This window comes from Aulonocara sp. 'chitande type north' Nkhata Bay, linkage group LG6, assembly GCF_057382095.1.
Source record: "Aulonocara sp. 'chitande type north' Nkhata Bay isolate Kocher_YH1m ecotype deep benthic linkage group LG6, A_spYH_male_GT1.1, whole genome shotgun sequence".
NCBI lineage: Eukaryota > Metazoa > Chordata > Actinopteri > Cichliformes > Cichlidae > Aulonocara > Aulonocara sp. 'chitande type north' Nkhata Bay.
In genome coordinates, this window is record NC_141349.1 from 6,221,924 (window position 1) to 6,239,335 (window position 17,412).

A 17,412-nucleotide genomic window follows, 5' to 3' on the forward strand; every position below is an offset into this window, starting at 1 on the left:
TGGTATAAAGTACACCGTGTTTTTAATGGATGTTGAGTTACCGCTTGTCTCTGATCCTGTTTTTGACGTTTATGGACAGAATCTCAAAGTGTAGCCAGGCTGAGGAGGGCATCTGCTTTTTGAAGCTCAGTCAAGCATTTCTTCAGTTTGCAGAAGATGTGGTTCTATTGGCTTCATCAGAGAGTTCCCATCAGCATGCACTGCAGTGATCTGCAGCCAAGCATGAAACAACTGGGGTGAGAGGTCAGGGTTCTTCACTGAAAATCTCCTCCTTCTGCTCCTTCTGAGATACAGAACAGAGGAAAAAGAGTTAAAATATCTTGAACTCATTTAGAAGTGATGAGAAGGTGAAGTATGAGTTGGACCAGCAGATTGGTGTAGTGTCAACAGAAATGCACATACCAGTCTGTGGTAGTGAAGAGAGAGCTCGGCTAAAAGACAAAGTTTTGAATTTACCAGTCCATTAACCTCCCAACCCTCTCCTGTGGTTATGAAATCTGGGTGAATACAGCCACAGCTGCTGCATGTCAAAAGAAGCCAGTGGAGGTGGTTTGTGAATCTGGTTAAGAGGCCTCCTTCACTTTGAAGCCACCTTTATCAAATTTGGCTACCACCATCTCAGATTTTGGATTCACCAATGAAAACAACAGCTAATGCAAGCAACTTTGGTTTCGAGGCACAAACACAAATAGCTCCTAATTAGTAACACAAATTTCCAATGCTGTATAGAAAAATACAAAGGAAAGAAATTCACCAATTCAATAAAAACACTGCCAAACATTTTATTTAGCTAAGTTGAAGCACAGCAACCGGCTAGAAGGCTGGCTCCAAGAAACCACGCCTCTTAAGATAACTTTATTGTCGCCTAGACAGACGTCAAGAACGGGTAAATTAAGACTGCAGAGAACTAAAACCTTTTTGTGCTAGGTTGTAAACATATTTGATTTCTGCTGTAAAGTTTATGGAAGTCTATAGAGATTTACTTGTTTTGAAGCAAACAACCAGTGGCCAGTTAAGAAGCTGCAGGTTTTTTGGCACTAAAGCATTAGCCAGCTGGAGATTGCCATCTTTTCCGGAGGCATGGTTGAAAACCCTGCAGACATAAGTAAAATACATAAATTCATTTATTTAAGTATATAAATATTTAGTGTTAAGATTTGGTTACCAAAACACATTCCAGAAGTCAGGTGTCTCAAGCTTATGCTTTGTCTGAACCCTGTTTTTTGCTAGCTAAAACTCAAATCCAGCTTGGGGTGACACTGAATCATAGCTGTACGTTGCTAATGAAACAAGATAGCCAGTGCTGGCAACAGCAAATAACACACTCAGTTATGGGCTCTGTACTTTAAACATAGCAATCTTTGAGAAGAAATAGTAGTTCATTGTCAAAACAATAATGTGTGTTGAATGCAATCACCAAAAAATTTTTTTTATATTAATTATTAAACCAGTATTGGTGTTGTTGTTGAAATACAGAGCCATGGAGACAGCAGTGAGCTAAAGGCTGATGTCATACATTGTGAATTTTACACCTTATTGTGTTTGTATAATGATATACTTTTTACATTGTTATTATTTTACTGTGTCTATAAATCAAAATTTCTTTATCAGAGTAACAAAAAAGGTAGGTGATAGGTAGACATTTAATAAATGAACTTTGAACTCATAGATGACACATCGAGATGTATCAATTGAAACAGAACCATACTAAGTAGAATGCAGTCATGTATAAATACTAAGAAAAAACAGGATTACAACCTTAATATTTTGAAATGTAGCTTAGAATGTGTAACAGAGTGGCAGCAGAAAAGAAACATTCAGAGTTCAGAAAAAAGAAGAAAATCTCATTTCGCATGTGTATAAATATTAATACTTATTATTGAGGGACTACTAAGTAGCAATGTACCTGGAGGGGCAGTTCAGATTGCTGTGCTCGGCTGTGACTATTACTCATATTTCATTGCAATATAAAATTGAAAATATTAATTTATATTTCTCAGCTGAAATTAAATTAATGGTGGGGCAGAACTGCAATTTCACCATGGACATAAATTAATGAGTAAACAATCCTTTAAATCTACACAATCTTTTGAAAACACAGGCGTGTTTTTGGTAAATGATTGACTAATAAGGTGGGTTTTACTTCCCAGTGGTATTTTGGTTGAAAAGGTTAATATTGTTCTTTAAGTGTGTATGTATCTATCTATCTATCTATCTATCTATCTATCTATCTATCTATCTATCTATCTATCTATCTATCTATCTATCTATCTATCTATCTATCTATCTATAGTTGAGAGGGCAACACATATGGGCTTCAACTGGCAGACACAGATAATCACAAACACCACGCAGCTTATCCTCTGTAATATTCATAAAATGTGGTGTAATGCGCTCATGCACCATGACAACCTACTTTCCTCTGAGAGTACATTAAGAATTAACTATCTTTACACAAGCAGCTATATCTGACCTAAATATCGCTGCCTGAACTGTATGGCTGTCTCTGTAATATAAGGCAGCAGCCAGCTTTTGCTATGTCACTGCTATGTAACTGATATAATATAAACATAATTTATCAATATGACATAAAAAATAAACCATGACTGTAAGTATAATGTTGAATTAAATGCAGTTATTAAATGAATACAATGTGTAATCATGTGCAGACTACAAAAGTAAGAATTTCTACGGTAAACCTGGCTTATCAATAGCTGCTCTATACACCCCAGTTTCCTAGGAGGCTGGAATACCGTGTGTAAAATAAACAAACGCAGACTGCAACGACCTGCAGATGAGTTGAAAGATGTTATCTCAACAGCAGCATATTTTGTTCATGTATATGCATGTATAGATGCATCATACATGCCTATCATGAAGCATTAATGGTCACACGCATTCAAGTTCTCCATACCACATGTGCTGCTTGGAGCTATTATTTTAAACAACCTGCAAACCATTGCTCCATGAATCTGCATGTTACAAACCATTGTTTTTGTTTTTGGAAAGTGGTGGTTGTATATCCATAGTAATCAAACAATCTTTTAGTTTTCAAACATTTCAAAATTTATTAATGCTCTTCTTCTGCTGAATTGACTAAATGTTTGCTAAGTGTATCAAATTAGCACAGGAACACAGTTTCTAGCTTGCACATATTTACAGAGTTAAAAATATCTGTTGCCTCTGTTTGTAGTTCAAAGAAAATATTTTTGATAGAAATCTACTGCATACGTTTCTTACATGTTAAGAAATCGTTCTTTATTATTGTGCAAAATGTTTGATCTGATTACAAAATAAATGAATGTTGTTATGGACCATGATGAATATTAATGTTACAGCTTATCGTCTTATGTTTACTGAACACGTTCTGTCAAGTTCGATTATTCTACCTCAGTTGTATCTATATTCACAAACTGGCCTGTCTCTATTTAACTGGTTGTTAATGCGAATATAAAGAACTGGAATTATATGGTACTTTTATTGCTTTACATGGGTTAGAAAAAGACTTGCATCATGGCTGTTCAGTAACAGTAAAGACGTCTGCTCCTCTGTTTGACATGGGGGTATGTAGGTGAAGTGGTCCCAGCGGGGTTCTGCTCTGAAGTCGCCCCAGAGCCCCGCTGAGGTCAGTGGGTTCGTAGCGTGAATCCTCCCGGTGTCCTTAAAGACGGGTCGTATGACCACACCCCTATGACGACACCGTGTCGTAGATCAAACTGTATCCGTTTTCACTCATGGGTCAAGTTATAAAAAGTGAACGAGCGCAAAACCGGCTGATCTGTCTTTCATAATAAAAGTCTGATCTCACGGGACCCTGGACACAAAATCACTGCTATCATATGATACATTTTCAAACTCGTGATGAAATGTCTTGAGGTTAGAATGAACTCTTTTAGCTTTTACCTGGTATCTGGCTTGTTTGTCATGAGAAAACAACTTAACATATATAACTTATAATAATTCTATTTTCTATCCAAATCAGGAATCATGTTTTTGGCCTTACGGTTTGTATGGATATTCTTTAAAAAAGAATTGTACATTTCTTTTCATATCTTACATTTTGTTACAGTGAACATGTCCCCAGGGGAATCACGGTAGAATGCATGCTTTTAAAATTGTATTTTATGTGTGAAAGAACTTCACTTTGTGTTATTCCGAGGTATGTAATGGGAGAGGATAACAGCTATAGACCTAGCTATAGATAAGCTATAGACCTAACAAATACAATCCTTGAACACAACAGATATGAAGGGATATTAAGGGGAAAAATAGTTATAAAACGTGTATGTACCCCGTTTTTAATTGATTTAATACAAAAAGGTATTATTTAAAATGTTGCATTATAAAAAGTATGTCTTTAATATAACCCTAAATTAATAACGTACGTTTCATATCTTATTCTTCAGCGCGACCTTTATTTTGAAAGGCAATCCCAGAAGTGCAGCCCAATCTTTTAGCTCTGACACTCGCTCTTCGGGATTATTCGTAAACTCAAGTGCCCCCCAACCCGCCGATGAGAACTGCAACTGTTTTTTTTTTTTTTGTTTGTTTGTTTTTTTTACAGCTGACACACTTCCCATTTCGATCAGGTCAGTCTCTTTTTCACTACTTGTATGGCTCGCTGAACCCTGAACCTAGTAGCTAACCACAGCGTAGCCAACAGCAACAACAGCGCTGTTACTCAGTGACAGCAAACAGGACACACACTGCACGCGCGGATCCACGCCCTCTATCTCTCTGCTTGTGTTTATATTTCATTCTGAGCCCGTAAAAGTGGTTCTAACCCGCGGAGCCGGCTCCAAAAGTGTCCCCCAGTGTTATTTTGTGAGTCCCGCGGACGGCACCAAGTCAAACACAGAGGGGGGTCTGCTGTACGAGCTCGTAAAAGTTTATTAACGACGGAATTAGCTTCAGAGGAGAGATGAGTGCTTCTGTTTTCCCACCCTCTCATCTCCAAAACGTTAGGTTTCTGCACCAATGAAGGGGAGGGAGAGACAGGAGGAGGAGGAGGACGGGGTGGTGGTGGTGGAGAAGGGGGTGTTTAACAGTCCTACAACCATCTTCTGTCCCGTTTATCCGCCATATAGGCCAGCTCGATACTGCCGTGAACTAACTTCCTGCATGTGGCTGTAGCTTGAACGGGATTTCTGGGCTGAGCGGTCACTGCTGCTGTCCATGCGTGAGCCTCTTCTCCCCCCTCCGTGGATGGTGCGGAGTAATATCATCTGGAGAGGCCGAGGCCGACATTTTACCCCGGTCCGGAGGAGCATTAACTCGGAGGGGACATCCGAGGACACGCGTTAAGGTAAAGCCCGTCTCGCAGCTTTGTGCCTTTGGACAAATACATAAGCATTTACGTAAAGTTTTACGACCCATAATTAACTGACAAAATATTTAAAGCACATATAGAAAAAAATATGACGGCTTTTAACGGTCTTCTGTGATAAAAATGGCTACTTTCACACGGATTTACACACTGTAGCTGCACGATAAAGAACTATACTTTTGAATTTGGAATAATAAATGCACCGCGTTCACAAAAACATCTGGAAATATATGCTTTCCACGTGCGATATACGTAACAAGTTAGCGTATATATATATATATATATATATATATATATATATATATATATATATATATATATATATATATATATATATATATGTATATATATATATGTACCAAATTACACTTTTACTACCCCATTTCACGCTACATAACGCATTTATACCGTTTTGTTTATGTTTCCTATATGCGCGGCCAGGCAGCTTTTGCTCCCGGTGTTTATTCTTTGTAATGGCTCAAACTTTACAGTTGCTCGCCGACAAAGCCTACATTTAATGACGGGCATAACTTGCCTCGGCCTGTAACAGCCACCATCAATCGGCAGCAGCACCTGCAGGTGGACCTACAGAAGCCAAAGTTGTTCTGAGATTTATTCAACTTTAATGTAACGAAAGTCCGAGTCGGTGTGGACAGAGAGTGGCCACCTGACCGCAGCTGGGGCCGTTAAAGCGCCGGAGCCCGTCCACAGGCTCTCAAATCGGCCGTATTAACAATTAATATTGGACATCCGGTGGCACTGCCAGCTGCGCCCCATTTTTATTGTCTGTGCGCTGAAAGGATCCCTGTTGTCTCGGCTGGATACTCCGCGAAGCGTGGTGGCTGATTTAGGTAGGAATATTTATTTCTGCGTTATATTGCAGTTTTAAAAAAGTAAACTAAAAATGCATAAAATGTGAATGTGAGGTGTGAAAGAGAAAGGCTGGATGTGGGAGCGCGGCTCTCCAGCTCGCTGTGCCATGCGGGACACGCTGCTGGCTGCCACCATGGCACCTTCCCTTCGTGCTCTGGCTCTTTATGTGCTGCTGCTGTTGTTGTATCCAGCTGTGCGGGGACACAGCACCGTTGTGCCCCGTCAGTTCGATTCCACCGACCGGGTCAGTGATTAAAAGATTTATTCGGGAATATTGCGGACGCGCACTGGATGTACGGGGAAGACAGGCGAGGGGCGGCAGAAGGGGGCCACTTTTGCTCTCCATCGTTACGGGAAACGGAGCTCCAAGGACACGGAGAGGCGGGGGCGCATCCAGGTCGTTTTGGGTGTTTGTTCTTGTATTTTTTTTCTTTGCAGTTATTAACATGTTTTAATTTTATTGCTGGAGATGCGAAAGATTTTTCCCAGGCAGACCGACCTTTGTCCGCCGCCTAGATTTTTGGAGCTTTAATTTGGCAAATTGGCTTCCCAGACAGACTGACAGCCAGATCGTCTCTCCTCCCCGCTCTCCCGCCTCCTCCTCGCTGTTTTCGGCCACACTCTCTGCTATCACAGCCTCTCACTGGGCTCCTTCTGAATTTACTTTTTTCTCACTTTCAGTCTCTCTCCCTCGTGCGTAACCTCCATTCATTCGTGCAATTTGCCATCAGCCTGGAGTTTTTTTCCCCTGATTATTTCTGAAGAGGCCTCCAGCTGCAAAAGGTTCAGTGTCTGGTCAGACTGCTTTAATTCTGCCTCGTGGTCCAGTGTCAGAATGACTTGCTTCCACTCCCACATTTGTGCGTTATACCCAGCTAGCACTATACTACGTTAATTCTGAAAGTGCAAAACAAGTTTTTATGGAGAAAGTGTGGTAGTATATGGAAAAAAAAATACCATAAATTATCACATGACTGTTTGAAACTTCAAAAATAATAATAATCATAAGAGAAATAGCTGGCACTCCTTAGGCAGGTGCTATACTTATATCCTTGCTTGCAGACTGTCATGAGGACAGCTGCCACACCATGGACATGTAGTCCTTCCTGTTATACTTTCAGTTAGGTTAGGGGCCAGTTTAAGCAGTTATGTCTAGTTGTTCCATTGCAGTGTTTCATTAATGAACTTCTGAATACTCAAGAACTCTCACTCTCTGGACTTTGAGTTTCATGTGGTGAGATAGTTCACAACTACTGGAGCTCTACAGAAGGCAGAAGGCAAAAAACTGAAATTTTGACTTTTTTTAATTTTTTTTATTTTGGTAATCTTAGTTTAGTTTTTTCCTCTCTCTGTTTTCCAGGTTTCTCTTTTAAAACACCTTTCTGTAAGTATTTGGGACCTCAAAGCTCCAAGAGCCACTTTACAGTAACATCTGCTGTTTTGATTCCAGGCATGAAGCCATTCATTTCAGTTGCATTTTTATTTATATAGTATCAATTCACCACAACTGTCACCTTAAGTCTCTTGACATTGTAAGCTAAAGACCATATAATGCTAGAGAATAAGGACCAACAACCAGATGTGAACAGCGTTTGGTGACATTGGGAAGGAAGAGCTCCCTTTTAACAGGAAGAGACCTCCAGAAGAACAGGCTCAGAGGGGGTCAACCATCTGCAGGAGAGAAATTAGCAGTGGCCACCTGGTAGCATTCACTTTCAACCACCATAAGCTGCTGCTTCTTATAGGCATATGAAAGTATCAGTTGTGGTTGAGCTATGCTCCTGATCTGTTTTAGTTATCTTTTGGAAACAGGCATCGTCAGGGCAGACTCCTCTAACATGCATTTGCGAGATGCTAGCATGCTTTCTGAGAAAAACTAAGACATAAGTGTCATTTTATTTCAGTTTGGACATTATGAAATACATAAAACACTACTGTTCATTGAGCTCCCTCTGCTGCAGTCTCGCTTTCACAGCAGCCAGTTTCGTTCGACAATGGCATTGAAAGGACGATTTCTGAGAGAGTAAATTGGAAAGCCCTCAGATTTCTGTCCAGAGCCTCATTAACCCTCTGATAGTGAAGCTCACCCCCCACACTTACTTTCATTCTTGCAAACAGGGGAGCTGTAACTCTGGTGTCATGGCGATGCTCTTTACCCAAATAAAAACCCCACCACAGGCAAACCGTTTTTAAAACTGCCCGTGTTGGAATACAGTGGGGCTGAAACAATTCATGGATTGGTCACCTAGTTCATCAGCTGAAAATAACCAAGAACTCATTTTGAATTTTAATGTTGTTTTCTTTTTCTTTTTTAGTTTGAAGCAAGAAGTACGTCCTTTTTCCAGCACGTCATTTGAATGACAGTAAATAGACTGGATCTGCATTCTTTATTGTAGCTTGGGTGAAACAATGTGTCAGTTTGGAATGTAGGAAATTGTAAATAAGTTACGTGCCTTTTTTATGATTATTTTCACACACAACAATTGAGAAAACAAATGCCAGATGAATCAATAATAGTGCAACTGTTTGCAGCTTTTGAATGTACTGTAGATTTGTTTTGGAAGGGTACATTATGGCGTGACACAGATTCTTTTGAATACTCTGCCCTGTGTTACATAACAAGCTGTTGCAAGGATATGGGTTCAGTTTTATTTTGCATTTTTCTGTGCCCACACAGTGTTCACCGGATAATTGCTCCAGTGCATTTGTAATAGACTAATAGAAAAGTCAGCTCTAAGTGTACATGGGGTTAGAAATGGCTGCAATTACTGTAAGTTCTGAAGGCATCGAAAGGTCCTCTGTGGCGGGGATGGCTGGTGGGGGGCCTCCATAACAAGGAAAAGTAAATTTCGTCATGCACCACCTGCACTACATGAACCATTTTCTTACCGCATTGTGAGTGTTAGCATATATATTTACTTTGTCAGTGTGCGTCCAGTGTTGTTACATAAGCCACAGTTGTGCAGGCATCCACTTTGCTTGCGGAGTCTTGTTTACAAAGCGCCAAATGCATCGTTGGCTGAATGTAAAGCCTATGGTTATTGGTTACTGTTGACTTTTTTGTTTCCCCGCTGCCTTGCTGTGAACTCTGTGAGTGTGTTTATGAGCAAAGAGCCCTTTGGACTGTGCCCTATATTTAACCAATGTGCACAAAAGGATTTCTCAGCTGTTATTGCATGAAGCCACCTATATCAGCCATGGTATGAACAAATATAAATACAAGTCTGTTTGGTGTATCTGTTTCATTGTGCAAATTTCCCCTGTAGAGGCAGCAAATAGCTAGAGGAGCGCTGTGTTCATATAAACAAGATTAAAAGAAATGGTAAATAGTACACCATGGACACATTTGCATGTGCGCTTCGCTCCTGTTTGCAGGATATATCAGCACCAATGTCGCATCTGGCAACAGAGGGGAAAGTGGCGTGGTAGCCTACTAAATGCCATTTTGATTTATCGTATTCAAAAGCTTTTTTTTGCTCTGGTAAGTACAGAAATATTCAAAGCTGGCACTCAAACAACTTTATTGTTGGTACAAGTGAACTGCTTCCATAATAATCTACATAGCTTTAACCCTTAGTGCAAACTCCCAGAGCTTCGCGTTTCAAACGGTCCCGCTCTTTGTGCTGTAAACTTTATGATAAATAATGTGTATCTTTTCTTCATTTGTATGAAGCCTGGATTATTATATTTATTCCACCCGTTGGTTATCAGCTTCAGAGGCCTGTTTGTGTCTGATAAGTGTTTGTGTACACAGTATGTTGGTAGCTGGCTTGTCTCATGTGCCAAATACCAGTTTTCCATTTGGCGTGCCAAGGCAGTGTCATAACCGCCCAGCCAATCCTCATTTCCTCATTCTTGTGTGCCTGAGGTCAATCCACAGAGAACGTATTATGGCATTGTTCTCAAACACTGAACCAGGGTCTGTGTGAGCTGCTTTCTTCGACTTTTCCACAGGTACTGAACAGTAGGTCTGCATTGTTCCTGCGGCGTGTGTGTGTGTGTGTGTGTGTGGGTGTTATGTTGCTCGGTATTTCATCATGTTGCCATCTGAAAAGAGCCGGGTGTATTCGGCGCCTGCAGTGTGGCCTCCTCCCTTCTCCTTTAAGGGAGAATCAGAGTTTTGGTTACACAAACATTAATGAATGGAGCAGCTGAAAGCAACGTCAATGCTCAAGTTTACCCGTATGAGGCGGAGCTAAAGAAGCAGTTCTTCAGTGGACCAGTAAGATAGTCCGATGAAAAGCGATTTACTGTGTGTGTTCGTCTGCACCACTGTTGCTCATAAACAATTAAAACACATCAGTGAGTCACAGTGTTGCACTGTGACATGTAGCTTCAACATTATTAACACACTGCAGAGGGTTTTTTGTAGCTTTTTTTTAATCTGGCGTGCAATCTGTTCTGCATCTGTTCGTGGCTGAAAATGGTCACCGACAAATGCACCATTTCTTCCTGTTCAATGTGGAATTGGTTGAAATCTGTGAATTTTCCACCCGCCTGTCCTGCACCTCTTGCCTCTCTTCCCTTTCTATTCTAAGCCCCTTCAAACAGACAAGTACACGACACATGCTTCATGGGGCTACAAATAGGTCAATGTTGACTTTTGACTTTATAATTCCTGCGATACTGTATTCAGATATCGGTCCAGTCTTTACTCAAAAAGCTACGCCTTTTATCAGTGACAACGTGCAGATCTGTGAGGTCAGTTGTTTAATTCTGTGTTTAACACACCATCCGTCAGTGTCGGTGGGCCAGTTGTTAGCAGGAGATGTAACATAGTGTGAATGAAATTATCAGCAGAGGGTTAGAACTTTGTAGTATTTCGCATTAGCATCGGTAATAATTTTGCTTGTGCATTACTGTCTAAAAGTCTTGACTCACCCCTCATTTCTTTATATTTTTCTTGCAAGAAGCCACACTTTATTTTTTAAAGAGGTCTTGAGCTACAGGTTTGTTTGTTTTTTCTTATACTAATTTTCAGTTCTTGTACCTGTGTGAATCATTCAAACATAAAAAGGCATCTGACTCAAGGGATAAACCAATGTTCTGTTTACACATAACAGACAGTTTGGTGCCAGACAAAAGATCTGGCAGGTGTAAAAACTATCTGCAGCAGATAAACTGAAAGTCATGTCCTTAAGAAATACGAGAAAATCCAGCAAAGACCTGACACAGGAGAGATGCATCTGGTCTTTCTGATAAACCATCGATGTTTACCAAAACCTCATCAGAAGTCTCAGTGGAAGGGAGGTTGTCTTGACAGAGAGAAAACACTGAAGCATGCCAAATTACCCAAGAACTCGACTGAAAATCAGTGGCAACAGGTCTTATAAAGTGAATTTCAAACTTTAAATTTTTGGTTCAGATCACTATCAATATGTACAGAAGTGGTTAGGAGAGAGGTACAACAGTAAGTCTCTGCAGCCACCTGTAAAACACATTGGAGGCTCTGTCGTGTTTTGGGACTTGCATATCAACCAGTGGTGTTGGGGATCTTGTCATAATTGGTGGAATTATAAATACAAGAAAACACAAACAGATTTTGAGCCACCTTGAAATCTGGAAAGTATCTTATTGGCAATGGAAAATAGGCTGCCCATTCAGTGAAAGAATACCTGGATAGAAAAAAACACATTGGAATACAACAGTTTTGGATTGGCCTCCTCAGAGCCAGGCGTTATTGAAAGAATGTGGGATCATGGTGACAGAGACGTAACAATAGGCAGGAAGCAAAGCCTGCCTACTGGAAGCTGGGAAACTATTCTGCTCCGAGAAATTCTGAAGACTACTTAAAGGAATGACAAGAAACCTTGCCTAAGATTTCAGGCTGTGTTGAAAAATAAACATGGTCATACCAAGTATTAACTTTAAGCTAGTTAGAATTGTACAAACTCCAGTTTTTGCCTTATCTACTGCATTTCCATGTGTTTGCACTGCTAATTTCCCTTTTTTCTAGCTAAATGTAAAAAAATAAAGGGTGGCTCAAGACTTTTGCACAGTACTGTATGTTTGGAGCGGTTGTTCTCAAGTTAGTTGGCATGACTGAAAGTTCTGATTATGATGCTATCCCTGTCAGGCTCTGTGTCTCTTCCTCTTGGGAAGCTTTTATTGCACTCAAAGTTGCAGAGCGTTTTGTCATCAGTGCATTTATTATTGTTTCATGTCGACTTTCTTTTGTGATAGCCAGTCTACATGCAGTGTGTGCAGATAGCTGGCCACGGTATCTGTAAGGTACTGAAACTGGAAGAACTGGATGCATATCAACTTTGTACTTTTCACCTGATCTGACTTGAAAAAATGGCAGTTTGTCAAAGTATGTGACCACTTCAATAATATAATGCTGAAACATTATTTAGGGTTTTAAGTAAGGTTACTTGTGATGTTTTTAAAATGTAAAAATAAAATAAAAACTTATTTTTAAAGATTTATATTAATAAAAGAAGGAGTGAATCAGTTGGGCAGTGAAGAGAGCAGACAGAGATGGACTGACTTCTTTCTTTTTTTGTTTGTTTGCTCATGACCTTGGCAGTCATGATACAAGCTAACACAGCTCAATTCAACTTGTCAGCTAAGCTTAACTAGCTTGCTTTGCACATTTTTCACTTAGCTGGACAAGAGCTAATATTTAGCCTTGAGGATATTGACTTCCTCCTGCCCTGCATACTTTAGCCTTTTGATTCCATAGCATACAAAGCATGGAAGCTGTGTTTTATTGACAGTTCAAACTTAACTAGTGCTAATCTTTAGATGATCTATCCAAACTCTTCTCCTTTCCAGCTCATTGATCCTCATCCCACACTGGTCATGTAATGTTTAACAAATGAACATCAAAGTTCTCCTTTAATGCACATAACAGTATAAATAACAAATGCCAGTGAATCACATGAATGCTTTGTCACACAACAGAATTCAACCTTTATCTGGTGCATGAAAGCTTTTGCATTTGCTGTTTTAAACACTCGTTGTTAGCAGAGGTTTCTCAGGAAGTGATATGTCCTACATTTTTGCAGCACCAGCATGTTTTTTTTTCATGTTGAATGAATGGATGTATTAATAGAAAGCTAACCAACTAATGTAAGTAACAATAGCTGCCGCTGTAGAACAGACAAATAAAGAGCTCTGAACTCATTAATGTTTTGCTTTACAAATACAAAATATATTAAAAAAAACCCCACCACAATAAACAAACGAAAGTGAATTTCACAGATTGCCCTTGTGAAATGTTTTCTGTCAAAGAAGCCCATTCATCTAAGAGCAGCACTGTGGATCTGTTATTAAAAAGACACATTTAAAACCTGCATTGTATCATCTGTACCGCTGTCGTCTCCTCCTTTTGTGCCGATCAAACAAACTGAAATCAGTAGCAGCAAACAGACAACTTGTACTGCACGAAGCCAACAAAACAATATAAGGCTTATGTAACACTGTAACATTTTTGTGTTCATATTATGTATTGCATCCCAAGATTTCATTGTCACATTGATTTGCTCCCTTTTTTATTGTTTTCTCCTTCAGGCTGAGAAATCGAGAGCTGCAGAGCTGCGACATGTGAAAAGAGCTCACCCACTTGGCCTACTCACCTCTCAATCTTAGGTAAGTACTTTCTTCCATTTCTCTTTGTCTCCTTTTATCTACCTTCACTTCTATCTTTGTGATGAACTCTTCTTTCCCTCTTTTGTCTCTGCTGGTGACATCTCAATGCTCAGACCGGAACTCAGTTGAGTTTTTCGCTGCTAAACTCACTCACACTCACGTTGGGACTGCGACCTGACAACCTCCTGCCTTGGGCATGCCTCAGGTAAAGTAGGAAAGCTACAGTGGCTCTCACCCATCACCTCTGAATTATCCTACTCCTTGCTTCGGTGTTGGATTTACTCTGTGTCTGTGTGTTTTACCTCCTTTCCAGCCGGGTATGAATGGGATGGAGCCTGCATTTGGCGAGGCCTATGGGGGGCACAGGGGTCTGATGAGCCCCTACCCTCTGGCCATGTCGCCACAGGGAGGCAGGACAGAGTACGACCAGGTAAGACAGCACAACATGGACAGAGCCAAAGCTCACGCAGCTTATAGTGTGACCTCGGGTAGACACTGTATAGTACACACAGATATATTAATAGCTGCCTAATTTGAGTTGGTGAGTCATTGTAGCAATTTAAATGATGTCATTAGTGATTGATCTATTAGTGGACAATACCGTGCTCTTACTTTGAAAGTATATCTTATTGGCTAGCTTGCTGGCTGTCAGTACAGTCACAGTTCAGCTGCTTCCCCAGAGAGGATTTCACCCTGATGTCAGATCCAGATCCAGCATCTGCACCTGGTGATACTACAGGAGGAGGAAACCTGGTTCATGTGTAGCGATGCTCAGCTCACTGAGGCTGCAGAACAGAATAAGCACTGTGATCACCAGCCTATTTGTCTATAAAGTGAAAGACTTGCAGGAGCAGCAGCTGATTATAATGCTCAGTTATAAATTTGCCAACCTGCCAATAATCAATTCTTAATCTCTGGGAAAAAATGTGTTTGTCTTTAAGGACAACAAAATATGACCTGTTTTTTATTTGTAATGTAGATTTTTTTTTGCTTGCATCTCTACATTTATTGTTCAATCTGTACTATAGTTTTGTGTTTATTTTCTTCAGGAAAATAAACACGGGCCACAGGCTTGATGATGATTGGATCGTGAACCATTTCCAATCCACTTGATCTTTAACCATTACAGCTTTCACTACACCGCACATTAGAGCTATTTCTCAGCTGTATTTAAACACGTGCTTTTATAAGAGCACGGGAAGAAGTCTGGAAAGACTTATCATTAAACAGATGCCCAGGTAAACTGTGCTTTTATGATAAAGCCTATATTATTAGGTTACATACAGCGATGAAGTCATCCTTCCGCTTCAGTGCTGTCACATAATCCTCCTCTGTCTGTGTGTGCATTGATGCATTAAGCTGCTGCATGTCTCTTCTCTTTAATGTCCTATCATGCCTCTATTAGGAATATAATGAGAGCTCAGCAGCAGTAACCGCAGTGGCAGAAGGTCAGGTGGTCAGGCTATGGCAGAGTGGGAAATGTAATTGGGACACGAGACTGTTGTTTGTATTCTGTTTTTGGTTTCTGCTTGAAAAGCCATTAATCCTCTACCACTCTCAATCTTTTTGTATATATATACATCGCAAATACAGTTTATTTATTTATTCAGCAATGTTTAAACATCATGCCTCACATGAAAACAAGACCAAATTCTTCACGTGGCATCTCAGTTATCAACAGTCAGTGTATGTGGGCCAGGTGTGAAATAATCCTGACAGGATTACGGCACTGGGGGAGGGTGTGTAATTTTGATTAAGGTTTTTTTTCCCCCCACACAACTCAGTCTGACCTGTTTTAGTAGCAGAAGTAGATTCACAATTTAAAATGCTAGTAAATGCTGTCATTTTACACCAAAATAATCTTTAAAATACTGAATGATTTAAAAGTTTGTTTATTTTTTTGTCACAAATCATATGTTTAAGTGTCATTTATCTCTGTCCCCCTTTTAGAGTGTGCTCCTTATGCTGGGCTCCCCAGCATTGCCAAGGAAACGGCCCTTTGAGTTGCTAAGCGACCTGGTGGACGACGGAGGCTTTGGTGAAGACCTGCACCCAGAGCGCTGGGATGTGTCCGCGCTGGATGAGATGGCTCGTTACACCAAACTGGGCCTCGGGGTCGGAGGGGAGCTGCTGCCCTGCTCCGAGGAGGCTGTGCTGATGGGCTGCTGGGGGAGGAGTCGGGAAGAGCAGGAGGAAGAGGATGAGGAGGAGGAGAGGAGGAGGAACAGACACGCAGTCCCTCCTGGCACCCCGGAAGTCCAGAAAACTGCTTCAGGGAAGGAGGAAGAGGAGGAGGAAGGGTGTATCTCTGTTGCCCGGACAACAGAGCTGTGCGTTTCAGGAAGAGTGACTGAAGGTGGACAGGATGAGGGGGTGTCAAGGGAGCGGACGGTGGAGGTGTATCAGGTGGCCCAAGAGGAAGAGGAAGCAGCAGCAGCTGCAGTAGGACTGGCTCTGGAGCACTGCAGTGAGGAGCACAACTACTCCCTGAGCCAGGGAGGGGAGCTGGGGGCAGGACCTGCTCACAACTCCCAGACAGAGGAGGTGCAGGTGGTGGAGAATCAGCAGGAAGAGCAGGATAGGGAGGACAGCCAGGCCGAGACCGAACTGAAGTTGGAGGATGAGGATGAGGAGCAGGACGAAGACGAGGAAGAAGAGGAGGAAGAGGGAGAGGAAGGAATGGAGGAGACAGTGGTGGAAGCTGAAATTTCGAGCTCCTCGGAAACTGAATGTGGTGAGTTCTGGCTTCAGTGTGTGTGCGTGTGTGTGTGTGATGGCGAGGACATCTCGGCTCATCACAGCGCGGCCAGCAGCCTGTCTGCCCACACACAATCCATTTTGTTCTGCCTCCAGTCCAGACGAGACCTCAAACCGTCTCGTCTGACTTGGTTGGCTGAGCACAGGCACATGTGATACCAAATTTTGCGGGTGTAATTCCCAGACATCACACTGCTTCAGTGACTACAGTGTTACTGTTATAAAATGGCTTTGAGGGCTGAAGTGTCTTTGGGTATTGAAATACCATCTGTAACAGGCGCGCTGCTTTGTTTCTGGGATGGGGTGGGGGTTTAGCTGAGCACGTTAAATAGGGTATGAAAGTTGGTACAGATTGTTAAACAACCATTACAGAAGAACGGGATTTCTAAGCAGCTTCAAAAGCAACATAAACATGCCAGCTACAGACTGCAGCATTCAGCTGGTGGCTCATTAAAAACCATTTTTCTTGCCTCATTATTTCTTTACAGCCCACTTATCTCTCATTCACAAATATCAAAGGTACATAGTACGACTCAAAAGCAGACTTGATCAGTTAATTCTACAACTATTTTGGTAATTGCTTAACTGTAAAGATGCCAAACTAATACAGATTTTTTGCTTCTGTGTTTTATGTAATACAAATAGTAGAAATAGTCTTTGCTTTTCAGACTCTAAATGACAAAAGAAGAACTTTGAAGCTGTCACACGGGTTCTGTGAAATTTGACATTGTTTCATAGTAATGGATTTGTTGCTGTTGTCTTCAGGATGCACAGTTTGTGTGCTAAAAAGCATTCCTACAACGTGTTTCAATGACCAGGACTTTTTGTAATTACTGCTAAAGAAACATTTGTTTTCTATGGCG

The 17,412-nt window shown here is 41.0% G+C and overlaps 1 protein-coding gene across 4 annotated transcripts in view; it reads left to right on the forward strand.

Moving 5' to 3' along the window:
- Positions 1 to 4,444: 4,444 nt before the first annotated feature.
- LOC147327140 (uncharacterized) overlaps positions 4,445 to 17,412 on the forward strand; it is a 33,197-nt gene continuing 20,229 nt past the window's right edge. The window contains exons 1-6 of one of the 4 annotated variants that reach the window (XM_086294767.1): positions 4,445 to 4,589; positions 5,088 to 5,305; positions 13,715 to 13,792; positions 13,906 to 13,997; positions 14,106 to 14,222; positions 15,743 to 16,526. In XM_086294767.1, coding sequence (XP_086150893.1) covers positions 13,989 to 13,997; positions 14,106 to 14,222; positions 15,743 to 16,526 — 910 coding nt within the window. In that variant the 5' untranslated portion in view covers positions 4,445 to 4,589; positions 5,088 to 5,305; positions 13,715 to 13,792; positions 13,906 to 13,988. Of the gene's footprint in view, positions 4,590 to 5,087; positions 5,306 to 6,039; positions 6,178 to 10,087; positions 10,154 to 13,714; positions 13,793 to 13,905; positions 13,998 to 14,105; positions 14,223 to 15,742; positions 16,527 to 17,412 lie in introns of those variants that run through there. The other 3 variants (XM_086294768.1, XM_086294769.1, XM_086294770.1) reach the window with 3 other exon arrangements.